The 20,458-nt window shown below is 35.5% G+C and overlaps 1 protein-coding gene across 1 annotated transcript in view; it reads left to right on the forward strand.

The window, feature by feature from the left end:
- Positions 1 to 349: 349 nt before the first annotated feature.
- opm (opossum) overlaps positions 350 to 20,458 on the forward strand; it is a 36,464-nt gene continuing 16,355 nt past the window's right edge. The window contains exons 1-2 of the mRNA XM_069837944.1: positions 350 to 633; positions 6,792 to 6,895. Coding sequence (XP_069694045.1) covers positions 472 to 633; positions 6,792 to 6,895 — 266 coding nt within the window. The 5' untranslated portion in view covers positions 350 to 471. The remainder of the gene's footprint in view (positions 634 to 6,791; positions 6,896 to 20,458) is intronic.

A 20,458-nucleotide genomic window follows, 5' to 3' on the forward strand; every position in this document is an offset into this window, starting at 1 on the left:
GAACAAGCTCCGACGTTCCGACTGTTATCTCGGAGTCGGAACATACCTTGTGCAACGCGGTACTGCGAGCCCGCAACAGCTGGGCAAGTGAGCAGCTCGGAGTCGGAACACTGTTGTTTCGGAACAGGAGGTTCCGACCTACTGTTCATTTTTGCAACAGTTCCGAGGGAGTCGGAACATACCTTGTGCCACGCGGTACTGCGAGGCCGCAACAGTTGGCAAGTGAGCAGCTCGGAGTCGGAACACTGTTATTTCGGAACAGGAGGTTCCGACCTACTGTTCATTTTTGCAACAGTTCCGAGACCGGAACAGTTCCAAAATAACTGTTGTGTTATTTTTTACCCATCTCTAGTGTGTGTGTACGTTTAGTTGCCGGCGAGAAGTATTGGTGAGAGGACGTTGTTGTTTAGGGTGTGGATTGTATGGTTATAGATTATATGTGACTGAAAATCCTCATAAAAGTTAGTTAAAATGTTGAACCGAGCTCTCATGAGCGTTATATTTTTTATCTTGACTACTGTAGGATATGCAGTTAACATAGAAAAGGAAATGACAATTAACATTGATCCTCGAAAGGAGGAATGTTTTTATCAGGCAATGAAAAGTGGACAAGTAATTGATCTTGAATATCAGGTAAATGTCGGTAATTATTTATTTCAGTGATAAATTGCTTGCCTCTTGTTTATGGAAATAATTGAACAAGTTGTGAGCGATATAATAAATAACGGGGTATGTGGACGTTGTGAAGGGTCAAAGTGTATACCTATAGAAACAGTTTGTAATTGCAGCAGATATTATTATACACTGCCAAAAAGCAATTCGAGAAAGCGTGATTGGAAGGTTTCAGGGCGCACATAACCTAAACTAGCCTAACGTAATATAACTTCCTGGTAGTGAGGGGTAGTTTGAAGAACAACTGGATGGAAATCACACAGGAAGAAGTGGAAAAATAATGGATATTGACGTTATCGCTAAAGCAAATAATTACGTAAATAACTAATGATTAAACTTTATCGTATGTGTTTACCCCATAATATTAATTCTTACATTATTATTGGCCATAGGCAATGCTGCTTGCCTGCCTTCCAGGTTTAGTGCAGTTCAGTGCTATTATTTTCTTGGAATTGCATATTTTCAATTTATTAGTAAATATAGATTTATCTAAGATGAAAGAGACACAAACATAACCTGTATCCTTCACTGTGCGCTCACATAAAACTTTGTGGTGTGATAAAGGCCTAGGCGTAATTGTAACCGATGTATGTGGTGTTAAATACACAAAGTTATTGTAATTTGTAATATAATCTAAGTCATACTTTGGCAATTTTTCAGAACTACATCTAAGGAGGCCCATGTGTCTTCGTCCCTAATTCTTATCAGCATAATACATGAGAGATTCAGGACGCAATACTATAGCAACGGACCTTTCTTTAGTACTTCGTTCTGAATTTCTCTTGTGACATGTTGGTAATCAATAAGGGGAGGGAAAATGTTTCCTTTTGTATAGTTCTTCTGGAGATTTACCGGATCGGATTAAAATATGTGACCCAAACTTGAAGCAAAATTAGACAAGGAACGCCATTATGTAGTACTCTGCAAAATCACTCTAAGAACCTACAAAATGAAAGGGAATAACTCCAGTGAACTCCACGGTAAAATACCAATTTTTACCCCGCGTGCATTGTATTTTTAGTGCAGAGAAAATACAATACAAATGGAGTAAAGTTAGTGTTTTACGTGGACCAAATCTGTGATAAAATGTTTTTAGTATACATTACTGTGACTCACTGGAGCCGATCTCTTTCATTTTCTGGGTTATCTTAATGATTTTATAAAGTGCTACGAAATTGCGTTCCTGTTCTTATCATTCACCATGTAATGCACGTACATGTACTCTATGCTGTGGACCATCTATACCAGTGGTCATCAGAACACTGCACTCTCGGGCTAGCGTCTCTTACCCGCAGGTATGCTTCCTCCTGCACAATGATGCATGTTGTCATGTACTGCTTACCCATAACCCATATCAGCGAGAGCTGACGACCACTGATCTATACATTTTGTGAAGTGACAATATCTAGGAAATTACTTGAGTAGCAGGGAATATTGAAATGATAATTCTCCACAATACCGCTATCAGAGGAAGGTGATAGCAATGATCCCCAACTAAAAGCTTTATGGAACAGGATGGGGGCGCGCTTCCGTACAGGGGCAGCGGCATTTCTCTAAGGTGAGAGTCCAGTTGTGTGTGTGTATTAATCGAGAAAAATGTCATATAAACATGCCTCCCAATCTCAATATTTTCTAGCCCCTAATTTTCGATTAATACATACATGCTTAAACTGGGCTCTAACCTCAGAGAAATGCCGATGCCCCTGTACGGAAGTGCGCCCGATGGCATTTCTGTTTCTTCTTCCTCCCTCTCTTCTATTTTCTGTCTCTCCTCTCGTCCCTCAGTAGGCCTTCTCAATATGCATTGCACATAATTTTATGTATTATAAATGTCTTAACCTTGTGGAGATTTTGTTGAAACTAACACTGAGTTAGTTCCAGTTATTTCGGAAGAAAAATTCCGCCATTATACTATGGTAGATATTTTCTCGAGATACTCTGTTGTGACACAGGTCATGATCAACTGTTCAGTTATTTGGCAATTATTCTAGCCAATCAAGTGTGAGTAATTTTTGGCATCGAAATTTATAAACGAATTAACGTTTCTTTCTACTTCTAACAGTTTGGTAGCCATGTGACTTACTGTCATTAGCCGTGTGGGTTATGGGTTGTTGTCATTGCAACCAAGGTAAATTTTGGAAGTAGTCAATCATAGTTTGACGTCCCCCTGCTCTCTTCACCCAAGCTTATGGACAGTGCTGCCACATTATCGAACATATTGCTGACTAACAAGTTCCTAGCAGACCTGTAAGCCACATGGCTATTGAGCTGTCAGAAGTCGAAAGAGATATTAATTTTATTCTATTATACCTCTGACACTTTGAATTTACAAATTCCATCAGATTCGCTATTTCTCACATTTTCTCGCTTCAGTATTATTTTATTATTCTTAAATTATGGTTTATTTAATGACGCTCGCAACTGCAGAGGTTATATCAGCATCGCCAGTGTGCCAGAATTTTGTCCTGCAGGAGTTCTTTTACATGACAGTAAATATACTGACATGAGCCTGTCGCATTTAAGCACACTTAAACGCCATCGACCTGGGCTGGGATTGAACCTGCAACCTCGAACACAGAAGGCCAGCGCTATACCGACTACACTACTGAGGCTGATTTTCAGTATGCTAGTCACTGATAGGTTCCTTATATGAGTTTATTCATCTCAGACAGGGTTGCTCACGGTGCAAGGCATAGTGCACTGTGCAAGTTGCTTTGTTGGAAATGCACCCTCCACCACCACTTACTACCACACTATCTCTCTCCATCACTCTGTCTCACTCTGTCTCTCTAGTGGCGCATAATACTCATAGGATTGCAGGTGTATTTTGCATTTTGAATAGCAAAACTATGCAAGGTAGCATTTTTTTAAATTTATTCACGTTTTTATAGTCTTGAAATAATGCCAGTAATATCAAGGACAATTGTTCGACCGATGGAGGGTCTTAAAATGTACTTCAGGTTTGCGTTCGTCAAACCCGATTATAGTCTTGATTTCGTAATTTTCAAACATGGAGAAACCTTTCATATAAGTAACAACACATGGACAACACTTCAGCTGCTTCTCGATGGAATCGAGGTAAGTTTATTTCGGAGAAAGTACGTTAAAATGCAGACAAATTCCGCGCTGCTTAAAATATGTTCCATTGTCGAGTACTGAACTGTAACTCCAGGAGTTCTAATAAATTATAAATGTTCCAGAGTATACTTTCGTGTTTAGGGAAAATGGCCTCACAAAAACATCGAATTCAGAGCTCAGTCCAACGATGTCCTGAAAGACAAGTTTTAGGTTTAGAAGTATAGACCTGCATACATAAATAAATAAAGTATGTTTTTTTGGAGATAATAAAACTGTGGATAATAACTGTTAAAGTAATACTAATGATATACACATCTGAAGTGTGATAAATATAATGTGTAGCTAATCGGCAATGTATATAATGAAGGGGAAAAGGAACTGGTCACCCTACCCCATTATCTCCTGGCCTAGTTGTCTCATGAGTGGTGCCATGTTGGTACCATTTATGAGGTTCAGACCTGTCATCGGACAGTTGACTAAACAACAGTAATATAAGTAGTGATAATGAATTTGAAATTTATCTGAAAGTATTAACTGAAATCTTCACAAATGGCATGTAGGCCTATTGCTGCCATGTACTCTTGAAACCTTGAACTGTCTCATACAATTTCTGGCCAACCAAAGCTAATTGTCTTTAAAGTATGTTCAACAATTGCTCCTGTATGTTGTTAACCTACCAAGGGGGGTAATACGATTACCCACCGATGTTTTTCAACATTATTTTCATTTTTATCCATATTTATTTTTGAAATTCCACTTTAATAAGTAATTCGCATTATTGAAGTGGGTTCATCTTGTTAACCTGCTTGGTAGTCTGTGTCGTGAAAATTCCAGTATATGAAAATTCATTTTGTAGCTTAATTTTTTGTATGTTGAATATGTCTGCCTCCAAATTATTTATATTCATAATTATAATTATTCATATTGTTGCTTATATTATAATGTGTATCATGACTTTTGGTTCCATTTTTTTTTTTATTTTTATTTCTGTTATGGTTATTCTAATAGTGATTTTGCTTGAAATAATTGAAAGGTTCAGAGCCATAGTGGGCCAAGCGCCGTTTATTAAAAATGAAGAAAGCAAGGGTTAAAGTTAAGTGAATGCCATATTTTAATGAAGATTGACATATCATTTATTTTTAATGTGTATACTTTATATTACTTGCTATATGTTTCTATTGAATTATGGTAATAACTTCATTTTAAACTTTGTTTTCTACGGTTTTAGTAAATGGTGCTTAGCCTACTCTGGTTCTGAACCCTTCAATTTTTAGTAGAGCCTTTTTCCGAGATATTCATTGAAGTATAGGTGGTGTTCCAATATTTGAATAAAAAACTAAAATTTACGTTTTTATATTTATATCTTTATGTATTTATTTTTAGAATTTTAACGATTTTTAAAGGTTTTTTTTTTTTGTTTTATTGGAGATGTTCATGGTTCAACAAATATTTTAAATGTCTTTCAATTTATTTTATAGTACTGTGACTTTCATTGCTTGAAATTTGTTTTCTACCATGTCAAAACTATATAGCATTGAGGAATTTTTGCTGGACTTCTATGCCCAAGGTCGCGGGTTCGATCCCGGGCCAAGTCGATGGCATTTAAGTGTGCTTAAACGCGACAGGCTCATGTCAGTAGACTTACTGGCATGTAAAAGAACTCCTGCGGGACAAAATTCCGGCACATCTGGCTATGCTGATATAACCTCTGCAGTTGCGAGCATATTTAAATAAAACATAACATTTAACATTTTGAGGAGTTTGCCATGAAATGGAAGGGATGCAAGTTTAACTTTACAGATATGTTTTCTCTTAATGTCACCAATGACATATTTTCAAGTTAATTAATTTTGATATACCCTTTCAACAAAGTGAAACATGACTTTTTAATTACACTGTATTTCTGAAAAGGAAAAAATTATTTTAGATTTTTACATTTTATGAAGTTCATAGTCAGTAACATATACATTTATAAATACTTCAAATCCTTAACAAAGATTGGTATATGATTTCGATTGGGGTAATTGTATTACCCTCCTTGGTAGAAGTAAGCTGTGGAAAACCTTGGTAACAGGAGGGTTAAACCAGGAATAAAGAACACAATTTGCAAATATATATATGGCCACTGGCATGGCTCAGTCGGTTAAGGCACTTACCTGCCGGTCTGAAGTTGCGCTCGGTCGCGGTTTCAATCTCTGCTTAGAAAGATGGGATTTCTCTTTTTAAGTGAAGCAACTATTTCCTTTCTCAGTGCTCAGACGGGATGTATTGAATGTGAATAAATTAGGTTTAGGTCAGTCCATGAAAATGTGGATAAATAAGTAAAAAATAGGAAATGTATTAAACTCCAATATTAGTACAGCATAAGATAGGCAAAACATTGTAGTTTTGTAGCATAAAATAGTTGTTTATTATTTTATAATTTATTCATTTTTAACGTAATGTATAGATAAGAGAATTACTTGCCAGCAAAGGGGATCTGACAAATAAAATTGGCAATACCGGTACAGTAATCATGTGATTTAAAAAAGTGAGGAGAAATTTCAGGTTATTGTTGGATGCAGACTACTTTAAGAAATCTTATTATCTACTTCAAAGCTTATGTTGGTAAGTTTTTGTTTGTGTAGGCCTAATTCATGGACAAATATAGCACAGTTCTAATGTCACACCTGTTATAAAAATAGTAAAAGTGTATTCCAATAACATATTATGTGAGTGAATAACTTTCATTTTTTTTTTTTTTTTGGAGAGTGAGGTTAACATTAATCTCTATCTAACAATGTATTTTAAATGAACTTAACTGTTATTTTGACTAGAAAAATATGTAGCGGATGTGACAAGCAAAATAATAAGAAGTAATTAAATATCGTCTGTAATGATTGGCTACAAAAAATTGTTATACGTCGGTTTGCAAGAATATTTAAGTACGTACTGTATAATAATGTATGTCATTTTAACCATACTGAAGTTGTTTCATTCCATAATTGAAACAGACTTCAGGTATAGATTCTTCAAAATTGTAATATTGCTTCCATTTCCAGGTTATTGATGGTGGACAGGGCGAAATTGATATCAATTTTCATCTGGCAACTCCAACAGGAAGAGTAATTGTTTATGATGTGAAGAAACCTGAGAGTGTACACAGGTATATTTTATAATCTTATAGTGTTTTATATTTAATTGTCTCTAAAGTTTCATTTTCGAATTGACAAGTTATTCAGTTTTGAAACTAAATACTTTCCATTTGCTTGCTGTTATTATTGTTGCCTAATGCATCACATGCTAAATTATTTCATATAACATATCTTTAAATAAGCAGTTAAATGCTACAAAACCATGATTCCTTTCCTCTCTTTCCCCTCTCTTCCTCTCGCATCTCCCTCATACCCTCCTTCCCCTTCTTTCCCTCTTCCCCTGCCTATCTATAACACATTTAAACTCTCTTCAGAGACATAATATTGTCATAAAAATGTTTTATCATATTCTTTTTAAATTTATACTTTTTGTGTAAAATTTACATAATACACTTTCTTACAAAATACCTTTATTATAAGTTCTGTATATTCACTTTTATTTATGTATAGACATTATATAACTATTTGTAACCTTTTTATTTAATAACAACGAAAAAAAAGTATTCTTTTACATTTGTAATATGGATGCTTCAGGTCACTAGTACTTGTTTACATTTCATTATGACGTTATAGTCAGAATATAAGGCTGAGGAAACACTCATTAGCTTTTCATAAATGTGCAGCTGAATAAACAAGTTCAGTGGTTATCCTTTTAACTTCTCAAGCAGTTTGTTATTCAATGGGGCTGTATTGCCAATGAGAACTCGGAAGAATTGTTACTTAAAGAATATTGCATGTACTCCGTAATATTTTATTGCAGTTATTTTCCTTGGTTGAAAAGTGCAGTCATTTATTTCAAAACTGTTTGTGAATATTGTAGGTATTTAATCTTTTGGAGGATATTAAATTTAATATTAAAAATATAGATTATGAAATTCACTTACTCTCAGATTTGACTGCACTCAGCTCAAAAGGCAGCATATTTTTAATGAATATATGCGAGAGATATTTTATTGTAGATTTATGCACAACTCCGGTATACACTGAAGTGTAAATTATTTGTAAAATTCCCGGATTGTATTCAAAAGATATTTTGTGATCTCCTGGACAGTGTTACTTGTGAAGTCCTGTAAACTTGAAGATGCTGTATCTTTAACATCTATATTTTCCAGTGGTCATTTATATCAGTATTTTCATCTGTGGAAACAGGAGAAAAAAATTGATCTGCATTGCAGATGCACTTGACACTTTTCGTTTTAATGGGACAAGAAATAGTGTTTTTCAAGAGGAACTGAATATTCATTAAACACACTCGTGAATAGCTAATATTTTCGAAGTCCACTTCGGATCACTGTGATGTTACATGATGCAATGCGCTTGTAGAAGCAGTTTCGGAACTATGGATTTACTCGATATCTGCATCTCGTAGAGCACCAGTAGAGAGCTCGCTTAATGATTCGAAGGTTGTGAGTTCGAGTCTTGTTCAAGTTATCATTTTATTTTGTTATTGTTCGTCAGCGATATAAATAATATTCAAGTTATCATTTATATTCTGTTATCGTTCTTTAGTGTTATAAATAATATTCAAATTATCATTTTTATTCTGTTATCATTCTTCAGCATTATAAAAATATTCAAATTATCATTTATAGCCTATTCTGTTATTGTTCTTTAGTGTTATAAATAATATTCAAGTTATCATTTTATTTTGTTAGTGATATAAATAATATTCCAATTATCATTTATATTTTGTTATCGTTCTTTAGCGCTATAAATAATATTCAAGGTAAGGTCTGCGCACACCAATGCGGGAGCGGTAGCGAATGCAAAACCGATTGGAATTATTGTGAGTACAGCGGGATATGAATACACAATCCTGCCTAGATGGCGGGACTGCAGCGTTCTACTCGCAATTCGCTGCAAGCATCGTTTTCCCACGTCCCGCATTCATTTTGGCAATGGCAACTGAACTGGCGCAGAGAAGCATTATTACAATTTCTGCTGCTAGGTTCGCCTCGCAATGATGAGTAGTTCCATTACTAAGCATTGTGTTTCGTAAAAATTCTTTGATTAATTTTGTATTACTCATCGAGTACGAAGATTATAGACATGCCAAGCATATTACAGTCTTATTTGAGATTTATTGATGACTTGTTAAATAATAGTATGCAAGTTTTCAGTGTGATTTAATGGAATTTACAATTTTGTTTCTCGTAAGTCTGGATTTGTTAAATAAAAAATTTTGCTTTTAAACTACATTCTTCATCTGGTTCATTTACTTTGGTAAGTTGATTGTTTTCAGTTCCGTGTCTTTGCTTCAGATTTCGTTCCCTCTAATTCGTTTTAATTGTGAAAGTGAACTTTTTAGTACAATGACACATTTGTCAGTAAAAACATTCAAACAACAAATAACATTTACACATTTAAGAATTTGGATGCATTGTTTCAACTTGGCTTTTAAATTTTTTATTTAACAAATCCAGACTTACGATTAATGTTACTTACTTACTTACTGGCTTTTAAGGAACCCAGAAGCTCATTGCCGCCCTCACATAAGCCCGCCATTGGTCCCTATCCTGAGCAAGATTAATCCAGTCTCTAGCATGATTAATGTTGTGCATTAGAATCAATAAAGTGAAGAAGAATTGTGTAACTTTTGTTTTTTAATAATTTTTTTCTCTTCAAAATGATTTTCCTCTTACATTTAAACTAAATACTGAACAAAATATATATGTTACAAACTCTAATTTCCTCATCTAGTCCCGTAAATTAAACGAAGAGTTTGAATTCCCGTCTGAGAGCCGCCAGGAGCGCCACATGTAAGATTTCTCCCTATTATATCATGCGAAATACTGTAAGATGTCTGTCTTGTTAGTATAAAGTCTTTGGTGAAAGCCACAGAGCACGCAGTAAAGAATGAGAACATATTATATAAAAAAAAGAATTTCTGTTCTCTTAACTGGAGTTTCGGTTAACCAAGGTTCTACTGTGACAGCAAGAGTGTAGTAGTATGAACGAACCTATGATCATCTTCGGCAACTACAAGAAGCAGAAGTACTTCTTCATAAGAAGAACCCTATTTGCGACTGCATCCCGCTTTGGTGTGAAGACGACGAATTTTCGCAGCGATCGCGGGACTAAAAGTTTCGCTGTCGCTCCCGTGTACCGTGTTGGTGTGTGCAGACCTTTATCATTTTAATCTGTTATCATTTTTAGCGATATAAATAATATTCAAGTTATCATTTGTATTCTGTTATTGTTCTTTAGCGATATAAGTAAAATAAATTTCATGTTAGATTTGAAACAATAATTACATAATAGTAGTGTTTGTTTTTTCTTCTTACATTATTACATTATACTATCCTGTAACACAATAAAATGAAAAGGAGAGACGAGGATTTGAACCTGAGACGTTGACATCTAAATTATAATGTTCTTCCGACTGAGCTACGGGGGCACAACTAAAGAAACATTGATGGCTGAGAACCAGAGTGTTCTAAGTCCAACTTTTTATAAGAAAGAAAACTGTATTTCATTGTGTTCCAGTTCTTGTCTGCAAATGTGAATCGAACAAAATTATAAATATTCCTTACCATAAGGTTGCTATGAAGCTATTCCAAATTGTTTCATGAAGCTTTGAATATTAGAAGCTTAAAATAGCTCCCTTGAAGAAAAAAAAAAAGAATAGTAAAATGGACATAGAACAGTCTGGTTCTGGACCATCGATATGCGGAAAAATTGGCCCAGTCGCCCTCCAAGACATCCTAATGATTTGCAGAAACTCGTTCAGTATGCCTGGGATGCCGAGGCTGAGAACTGAAAAGACTAGTTGATTCCATGCCCACTTGACAGCAAGATGTGAACTTGATGAGAGGAAGATGGACTAAATATTGACTCGTGGCTTTTTGTTTTTTGAACTTTTAACCCCTTACCACATGGGACAGTCTTGCACACACCAGTTTAATATTCAAATAACTTATGTAGTTCTTTCTTTCTCAACTGATGTCACATATGGTCAAATCCAATTCTTGACCGTGTGCCATATCTGTCCCAGTTTATGCAGTTTGAAATATTATATTCTTATACCTATTATAAATTATATGAATATAAAACTGTTATGTGCCATATTTGTCCCAGAATGCAGTAAGGGGTTAATTGTTTGAATTTTCTAAGGTAGACGCCAATAAGTTTGTTTTGTTTATGTCACGAAATAGATTTTTGTTGAGAATATAATCTTTCTTTCCATTTGCAGTCTTAATGTCATAATAAATAGTAATTCTAAAGTTATGGCATAATACATTCATGAACCTGATCTTAATTACTAAAACAGTCATAAAAGAGACAGGAGCAATTATATTTTCTCTCTCTCTTAAGAACAAATACCATAAAAAGCACTAGGTTGTGTTTGAACGCATGACTGCACTAATACCAACCCGAAATGCTACCATTACCCTATAACAATAAGACGGAGAATATTTTAATTATAACTAGATATCAGCCAATGTGGTCCAACAACATGTAACATCGCCTGTCTCCGAATTGTAGCAGAGATACCCAAAGGGAACTTTGTTTCTAGAGAGCGACCACTTTTTCTTTTGACAGCTGTACATATCAGACAACCTCAATCGCAGGTAGGGATATCAGTAATAGAATTTAAAGTGAGTCGAGACTGGACAATATGATTGGGACATGAATGATTTGTTATAAGTAACTGAATCTAATCTGAGTCAGAATGATCACTCCTTTTGTGCATTCAGAACAAAAACAGTACTGTGTTCTTTGAAAAAAATCAATAACAAAAATAATTGCACTGGATATGTCATAACTAAATGAATGTAATCTAGTCAGAATGATAATCTCCTTGTATAAATTCACTACAGAAAACAGTAAGTTACTGTCTTTTTTGCAAATGTATTCTTGGCATTTCTCACATTGCTGCTCAAGTATTTTACTAATAGATTGTTTCAAACCAGTTGGTAACTTTGTTGGATGGAATCGCTCACGTATACATTGTTTACTAATGCTATTGCCAGTTCTTTTAACCTTCCTGCTGGCGCATTGATTTCCGCAACTTGAGCAGGCGCGCGCTGGACTTCGACCAACATGGATATTTTGAACTCATATCATGTAGTTTATATTATATTTAGAAAGAATAATTGACTAACTATGTTTATGTTTATTGCAGACATAATATTACAATGTTTATTATTATTATCATCATCATCATCATCATCATCATCATTATTAACTTGTATAGACTATCTTATATTTAATTGAATCACAATCTTGTCACTAAAATCCATACTCTTAATTATTTAGCTACAGACTACAATTTATAGAACATGTACCATTAGACTGTAATAGTCTATTTAATGACAACATAATTTGTTTCAAGTGAAGACAACAGTCTATAGGAAACGTGCGACACTACTTAACATACTTTCACTCTGCATACACTAAACAATGCACCTGTTTCTTAGAAAATCCACTAAAATCCATACTCTAAATTATTTAGCTACAGATTGCAATTTATATAACATGTACCATAATACTACAATAGTCTAATGACTTAACATAATTGGTTTCAAGTAAAGACAGTCTATAGGAAACATGTGATACTACTTATCATACTTTCACTCTGCACACACTAAACAAAGTACCTGTTTCTAGAATGCTTATGATATGTAAATTTGAAACATTTATCACATTTCGTTGTGGTGTCGAGTTCTTTTGCCGTCCACACAGGGAACATGTTCCTCGCTTTTTCCGTGGAGGGAGAGTGATATCAGAATCATTGTCTTCCTCAACAGGAGGCCGATATCTTTTCAAGAATGCACTTGTGTCAGATGGAAGTGTTACTATTTGTGAACGGGTAGCCAGGTGTTCTTTCGTCATGCTTAGAGCTCAGTTTTGGAGGAAATATCCTTCTCATTGACCCATCTGTGCATTGATCCCCGCAATGTTTAGGAATGTGAAGAACAATGCTAAAGGCCACCTTCTGGTTACACGCAATACTGAATAAGAGGCACACATCTTATCAACAGTATGTACTCCGTCTTTTGTTCTGTTATAGTCTATTATTATTTCCGGCTTTCCAGTCTCGTCGTCAATTGATGCAGAGTCGTGCATTGTTGACAGGAGGATGACCGCTCGGTTTTTCCTAGGTACATAGGACACCATTGTCTTGTCTTGCTGAAATCCAAATTATGTGGTTCCGACAGCTTTAGATTTATGAGGAAGGAATTCCGGTGGTATTTCGTTCTTATTTTTCCTCATTGTTCCCAGAAATGTAATTCTCTTTTCCAGTAAATGCTCACTAAGCTCATAGCTTGTATACCAATTATTTGTGGTCAAGTTCCTATTTGAATTCTCAATAGGAATTACAAGTCTTTTCACTATGTCTGCTGGAGTATTAGATACCTCATAATCCCCTTGAGGTTGTTTACCACAGTAGACTTCCATATTCCCACAGTAAAATGTTTTTACATCACATAATGCAAATATCTTTAGGCCATATTTAGCTGGCTTGCTAGGAATGTATTGAATCCATGTGCAGCGGCCTCTAAAAGGATGCAGCATTTCATCAATAGTGCAATATTCTGTTATGTTATAGCACTTTACGCAGTTGGAGATAAATGCATCCATTACTGTGCGAATTGCAGCTAATTTATCAGATTCCTTCCTCTCTGTTCTAGTGTCCATATCATCGAAGCGTAGGCTTCTAAGAAGAAAAAGAAATCTTTCGTAGCTCATAGTCGCTTTCAATATCTGAATCCCTGTGCCATCTGAGGCCCATAGTTCCAGAACATTTGTATGTTGTCCCTTTTTTACGCATATTAGGAAAAATAGGCGTAATAGAGCCATTATTTCAGACCTGGATGTAGATTTGTTATCTCTTTCCCAAGAATACTGAATCGTTTCACCCTTCTTTGATATGTATTGATTTGTATAATTTATAATTTCATCAATAATATCACAGTCAATCATTTTGAGAAATGAACTCAATTCGTCTGAGATGTCCTTAGAAAACTTCGTAGGATCCAGATTAATTCTTACAATATTTTTGTTCTTAGTTTTAGAATGCTTTACACATTCGGTTTTTGCCCACAGAGTAATTTTGTCACTACCGATAAAATAGTCACTGATTTCATCCCTGGAATCTTCAGCTTCTCCTTCCGAACCTTCTTGCTCTGATTCACTTTCATGATTACTGTCTTCAATATTTTCTTCATTCAGGTCCCTATCACTGTCCCTTTCTTCGTGGTTAGAATTAGGTTCATCAGAATCTTCTTCATCAATAAGCTGGCATATAGGTTTAGATCCCAATCCCCTAGGCTTATAATGCAATAAAATTAAACCGTAAGGCGACAAATTCTAGAAATTGAAATATGGGACTAAGGTCTTATTATAATTTAGATTATAAATTAATAATAATAATAATAAAAATAAGGAAAAATAATATAACTACAATAATAAAATAATAATAATAATATATAATATGCTACATAAATCATATATGGTAATATAAGAGCAGGATTATACTATATATATAATATAGTTAACATATATAATATATGTGTAATTACAATATATAGTATCTATAGTATATGTTATATCATGTACAAGTTACCACGTATGTAATGTAGGAGTTGAATATAAACTATTATGTATCGCGGTCATTTACATACTACATATTATATTTATATTATATTATATCATATCATGGGCGGCCGGGTAGCTCAGTTGATAGAGCAGCTGGCTATGGACTGGAAGGTTCGGGGTTCGACCCCAGGTGGTGACAGGATTTTTTCTCGTTGCCAAACTTTCGGAACGGCCCCAAGGTTCACTCAGCCTTCTATAAAATTGAGTACCGGGTCTTTCCCGGGGGTAAAAAGGCGGTCAGAGCATGGTGCCGACCACACCACCTCATTCTAGTGCCGAGGTCATGGAAAGCATGGGGCTCTACCTCCATGCCCCCCAAGTGCCTTCATGGCATGTTACAGGGATACCTTTACCTTTACCTATATCATATCATATTATATTACATTATATCATATCACATCATATTATATTATATTATATTATATTATATTATACTATATTAGGCCTATATTATATTATATTATTTCTCAACTGAAAACTGAGGATTTGAAATTTGCAGTAATGAGATAGGTGTATTCAATATTTTCTTCACTCAGGTCCCTATCACTGTCCCTTTCTTCGTGGTTAGAATTAGGTTCATCAGAATCTTCATCAATAAGCTGGCATATAGGTTTAGATCCCAATCCCCTAGGCCTATAATGCATTAAAATTAAACCGTAAGGCGACAAATTCTATAAATTGAAATATGGGACTAAGATCTTATTATAATTTAGATTATAAATTAATAATAATAATAATAATAAAAATAAGGAAAAATAATATAACTACAATAATAAAATAATAATAATATATAATATGGTATATAAATCATACATGGTAATATAAGAGCAGGCTATACTACATATATAATATAGTTAACATATATAATATATAACATATATAATATATGTGTAATTACAATATATAGTATACGATATAAACTATTATGTATCGCAGTCATTTGCATACTACATATTACATTTATATTATATTATATCATATCATATTGCATTATATCATATCACATCATATTATATTATATTATATTATACTATACTATATTATATTATATTATATTATATTATATTATATTATATTATATTATATTATTTCTCAACTGAAAACTGAGGATTTGAAATTTACAGTAACTTACAATGAGATAGGTGTCAAATATACTTCCATTTTTCATGGAAATGTTGAGTACTTTATATGACTTGTAATGTTCTGAATGGAATCATATAAACACTATAGTGAGAAATAATTTACAGTACGATTACACTACTAACACTTTCTAACTATTATTCACTAATCTTAACACTAACTCACAGATTCTACAAGTAAAAACAAGGTATGTTACAAACGGGTGCTTGCTGGACAATTACCAACAAATGCGTCTAAGATCTTTCAAACCACAATAGAAACTGCAAAAATACCCGCAGATACAATCCGCTACCAGCTATTGTTAGAGGAAAGGGTAATTAAAGAATACCTGTATTCAGTAACCTGTCACATTGACAGTAATTATTTACAATGGGGAAAACCCAGTGTGTTGGTTTTAAACCAACAACGCGCCCGCTCGAAGATTGAAAGCCATATGGACATTCTTTGTAATCATTATTTATTTTATGAAGTGTGTATACATTTATGTCTCCTGTATCATTGTAAAAAAAAAACAGCCAGTGGCTGCCTGCATTTCGTTTGTGAAACTGAATATACCTTTCATCTCATCCACATCTTTGACACCTTCTTTCGTCTTATTGTACATTGTGATATTTCTGGCTTTCCAGTCATATCTATAGCATTATCAAAATGGTTAGTGGAAATAAGAACAATATTTTTATTCGATGGAATATTTTTTGGTACATATGACACTGCAGTAGTGCAAGCATTGATTACAATTGGTTGGAACCAAAAACCCTTCCCATCAGTAAGTTCCTCTGCCAAAGGAATGGACAAAAACCAATTTTGTGAATGGTAATATTTCTTCAAATTTACTGATTATAAGTCTCTGTACGACGTCTGCTAGAGAGTTTCTTTACAAAAAAGAAAAAAAGAAAAAGACCCAAGTGGTTGTTGTCCTGGATAAATTTCTAAGTTCTTTGCATAAAATGTGCGGTCATCAACTATGGCAAAAATCTTAATTCCATACTTAACCAATTTCGATTTCCTATAATGTGGGAACTTTCAAGCATCTCATCAACTCTTGACGTATTCATTCATCCAGGCATACTTCTGACATGACTCAACGAAGTCCATAAATATGTCTCACATAGGGGCAAGTTTATAAAATTCTTTTCTCCTGTTCTGGCGTCATCAAATCTCAGACATTGAAGAATGAAGTAAAATCTTTTAAGGGGCATAGTAACATGAAAATACTCAGTAGCAGTGCCATCTATGGTCCAAAGTCTTGTAAATTTATATGAGCAGAGCAATTGATTCTAGCCAAATTGAGCAAGCCAAGAACAGCCTCTAGTTCAATACATGTAATTTCTCTGGCCTCACATGCTCTAGAAAACGTGTTTGTTTCTCAATATATAAGAACTTACTGTATATTTTTCCAAGTAACAATTTCTTCTAGCATGATTTCGGTAAAATATAGCCTCCATGACTCGAGATCAGATCTAATTTCCCTTGCTTATTGGTGAATGGATAATTAGGAGAAACAATGCTGCAGCATTGGTTCTGAACTTTTCATTCAGTGGTATATTCATCCACGTCGTCATTTGATCTTTACCTAAAGTAAAGTCTCAGTCGGCATCTGATAAATCATTCAAACCAGTCACTTCATTAGAAACATCACTTTCTGTGTCCATGTCATGGTCAGATTCTACCAAAACATCTTCCTCTTCCATTTCATCTTTACTAATTTCATATTCATCCATTATTTCATTAACTCTTGCAATGTGTTGGGGTGTCCTCTGATTGAGGTTCTGGTTGATATGTACATCTATTATCAGGCAGTGCTTCTCACTTGACAATATATGTCAGAGGAAGAACAATTGTTTCTATACTTCTGAAATCTGATTAGTGTAATATGTAGCTAATTGGCGATGTATGCAATAGAGGGGGGAAAGGAACTGGCCACCCTACCCCATTATCTCATGCCTAGTTGCCTTATAAAGTGGTGCCTTGTTGGTATCATTTGTGAGGTTCAGACCTGTCTTCAGACAGTTGACTAAACAACAAACAACAATGTGTTGGGGATTTGGTAAGATCGAATACCTCAGCCATCTACAAAGAAAACTTATGTTGTATAAGTCTACTTTGGAATTGCAGTAATGAGTTATTGAAATGGTACAAACAAAAATATTATATACCCGAAAGGTGTTCCACAGTCTAAATGACTGACTCTGTATTCTTGGCCTCTTCAAAAAAAAAAAAAACTAGCAACCAATGGTGGTGCGCCCATAAGGGCTGCTGGGCTGCAGCCTTACCTAATAGTAAGCCATTCCTGAAAGATATGCCTGTGTATTGAATATATTATTTATTTTTATTATCCTTGTCTTTAGCAAAATGTCAGTAGATACTTTTGTCAAGCTATATGTAGTGCACTGCTGGCAGATACTATTGTCAAGCTATACGTAGTGGCTCAGGCTGTGCCCACATAACGTGCTTATAGACTGCTGTTTGAGAGTGGTGGGGTGGGGGTATTAGTGTAGTGAATACCAACAGCTTCGGCCTACAGTCAATGCAGACTGTATGGCAAAGCAGGTAAAGAGTTCACATTTTTTCGTGGTGTGTTGTATTCTTTTTATTGTGCCAGAAACTTTATTTTTCAATGGATGTGCTGTCATATTGTTGTGTTTTTAAGACTGTGCAGTGTGTTTATTTAAGCTGTTTCACTTTTAAGACGATTATGATCCACACCTGTGGAGTAACGGTCAGCGCGTCTGGCTGCGAAACCAGGTGGCCCGGGTTCGATTCCCGGTAGGGGCAAGTTACCTGGTTGAGGTTTTTTCCGGGGTTTTCCCTCAACCCAATATGAGCAAATGCTGGGTAACTTTCGGTGTTGGACTCAGGACTCATTTCACCGGCATTATCACCTTCATCTCATTCAGACGCTAAATAACCTTAGATGTTGATAAATCGTCGTAAAATAACCTACTAAAATAAAGACGATTATGAATAAGAACCGTTTTAAATATCTGCAAAATATCAGTTTTTCATCACTCTCATTTGCAGAGAAGAGTGAAATAAAAAGTTTAGGTCGTGACACTCCAGACTTATTTATTTTTTAGGCATCATCAAGCAAAAATTAGACTTCCTCTAGGAAATTTAATTCTTCTATTTACGAGGCGCATCCAGAAAGTAAGTTTCCCGATCTTTTCCCCTTGAAAGTAAACGTAATTAGCCTTGTCAATTGCGCATGCGTAACAGATCTATGACGTATCAATCATATGCCAGCCGGACAGGTCCCGCCTGGTGCCAGTAGCATGGCAGCAGTGGTCTGAAATGGAAGCTCTTATTCCTTCTCCCGCTGCCTGCGAGGTTCGGTTGGTGATGAAGTTCTTTAATGCACAAAGCATTGCGCCAATTGAAATTCATCGGCAGCTCTGTCAGGTCTATGGGCCGAACATCATGAGTAAGCAGATGATGCATTGCTGGTGTAGGCAGTTTTCCGAAGGTCGTCAAAGTGTCCATGATGAAGAGCGCAGTGGGCGACCATCCCTCATCAATGATGACCGTGTTCAGCTGGTGTGGCAGTGCATCATGGAGAACCATCGCTTCACGATTACGGAGCTTAGCAGCCATTTTCCGCAGATATCGCGATCCTTGTTGCATGAGATTGTCACTAAGCACCTGCTGTTCTGAAACGTGTGTGCCAGGTGGGTGCCGAAAAACTTGACACCCGAACACAAAATGCAACGTTTAGGAGCAGCACTGACATTTCTGCAACGGTGTCACGATGACGGCGACGAGTTCCTCGACAGAATCGTCACGGGCGATGAGACTGATGTGCACGGTGTTCTGGGACAGGAAGGGCATTCTGCTCATTGACTTCCTTCCAAGAGGTGAAACAGTGAACTCTGACCGTTACTGTGAAACACTGCGAAAATTGCGACGTGCCATTCAAAACAAGAGACGTGGAATGCTTACTGCAGGTGTTGTGCTCCTCCATGACAATGCTCGTCCACATACGGCTCGGCACACAGCAGCTGTTTTGACGGAATTTGGCTGGGAGTTGTTTGATCATCCACCCTACAGTCCTGATCTTGCTCCCAGCGATTTTCACGTTTTCTTGCACCTCAAGAAATTCCTGTCCTCCGGTGAGCATTTTGGCAATGACGAAGAGCTGAAGATGTCTGTCACACACTGGTTCCATTCACAGGCGGCAGAGTTCTACGACAGAGGGATACAAAAGTTGATCCCACGATACAAGTGTCTCAATTCTGATGGTGGCTATGTTGAAAAATAGCTAAAACATTGCTGTACCTTTGCCAATAAATGTTTTCCTGAAAGTGTATGTTCTTTTTTTTTTTAAATAGAGAAACTTACTTTCTGGATGCGCCTCGTATTAATTATAAGCATAAATGGTTGTGTGGTTGTGCTGAAAAAAATATGTTTTGCTTTCCATGTTCATTGTTCGGAGGTGATGCGACTTGGACAAAAACAGGGATAAATGATTTAAAACATTTAGCTGAGAAAAAAAAAAGATTCTGCAAAATATACGTCATTGATTTGGCTATGTTAGGGAAAGAAACATCGCAAATGAGCTAAGTGACACTTACAGACAGCAAACAAACAAACAAACATAATGAGAAAGTGAGACAAAATCGAGAAATTCTCTAAAAAATTATAGACTATAAAGTTTTTCGAAAAATTTTGAACTTCCATTACGTGGCCATGGTGAAACCTTAGTAATCTCCATTCAGTATTTGTAGATAATATCTAGATGAATATCTCTTCATAATTTCTTTTCCATTATCTTCTCCAGAATCTCGAAAAAATAGGACATCTCCTGTCTTTGTGTTACATCACACTGGCCATCCACA

Source organism: Periplaneta americana, chromosome 10, assembly GCF_040183065.1.
Source record: "Periplaneta americana isolate PAMFEO1 chromosome 10, P.americana_PAMFEO1_priV1, whole genome shotgun sequence".
In the NCBI taxonomy this organism is placed as follows: domain Eukaryota; kingdom Metazoa; phylum Arthropoda; class Insecta; order Blattodea; family Blattidae; genus Periplaneta; species Periplaneta americana.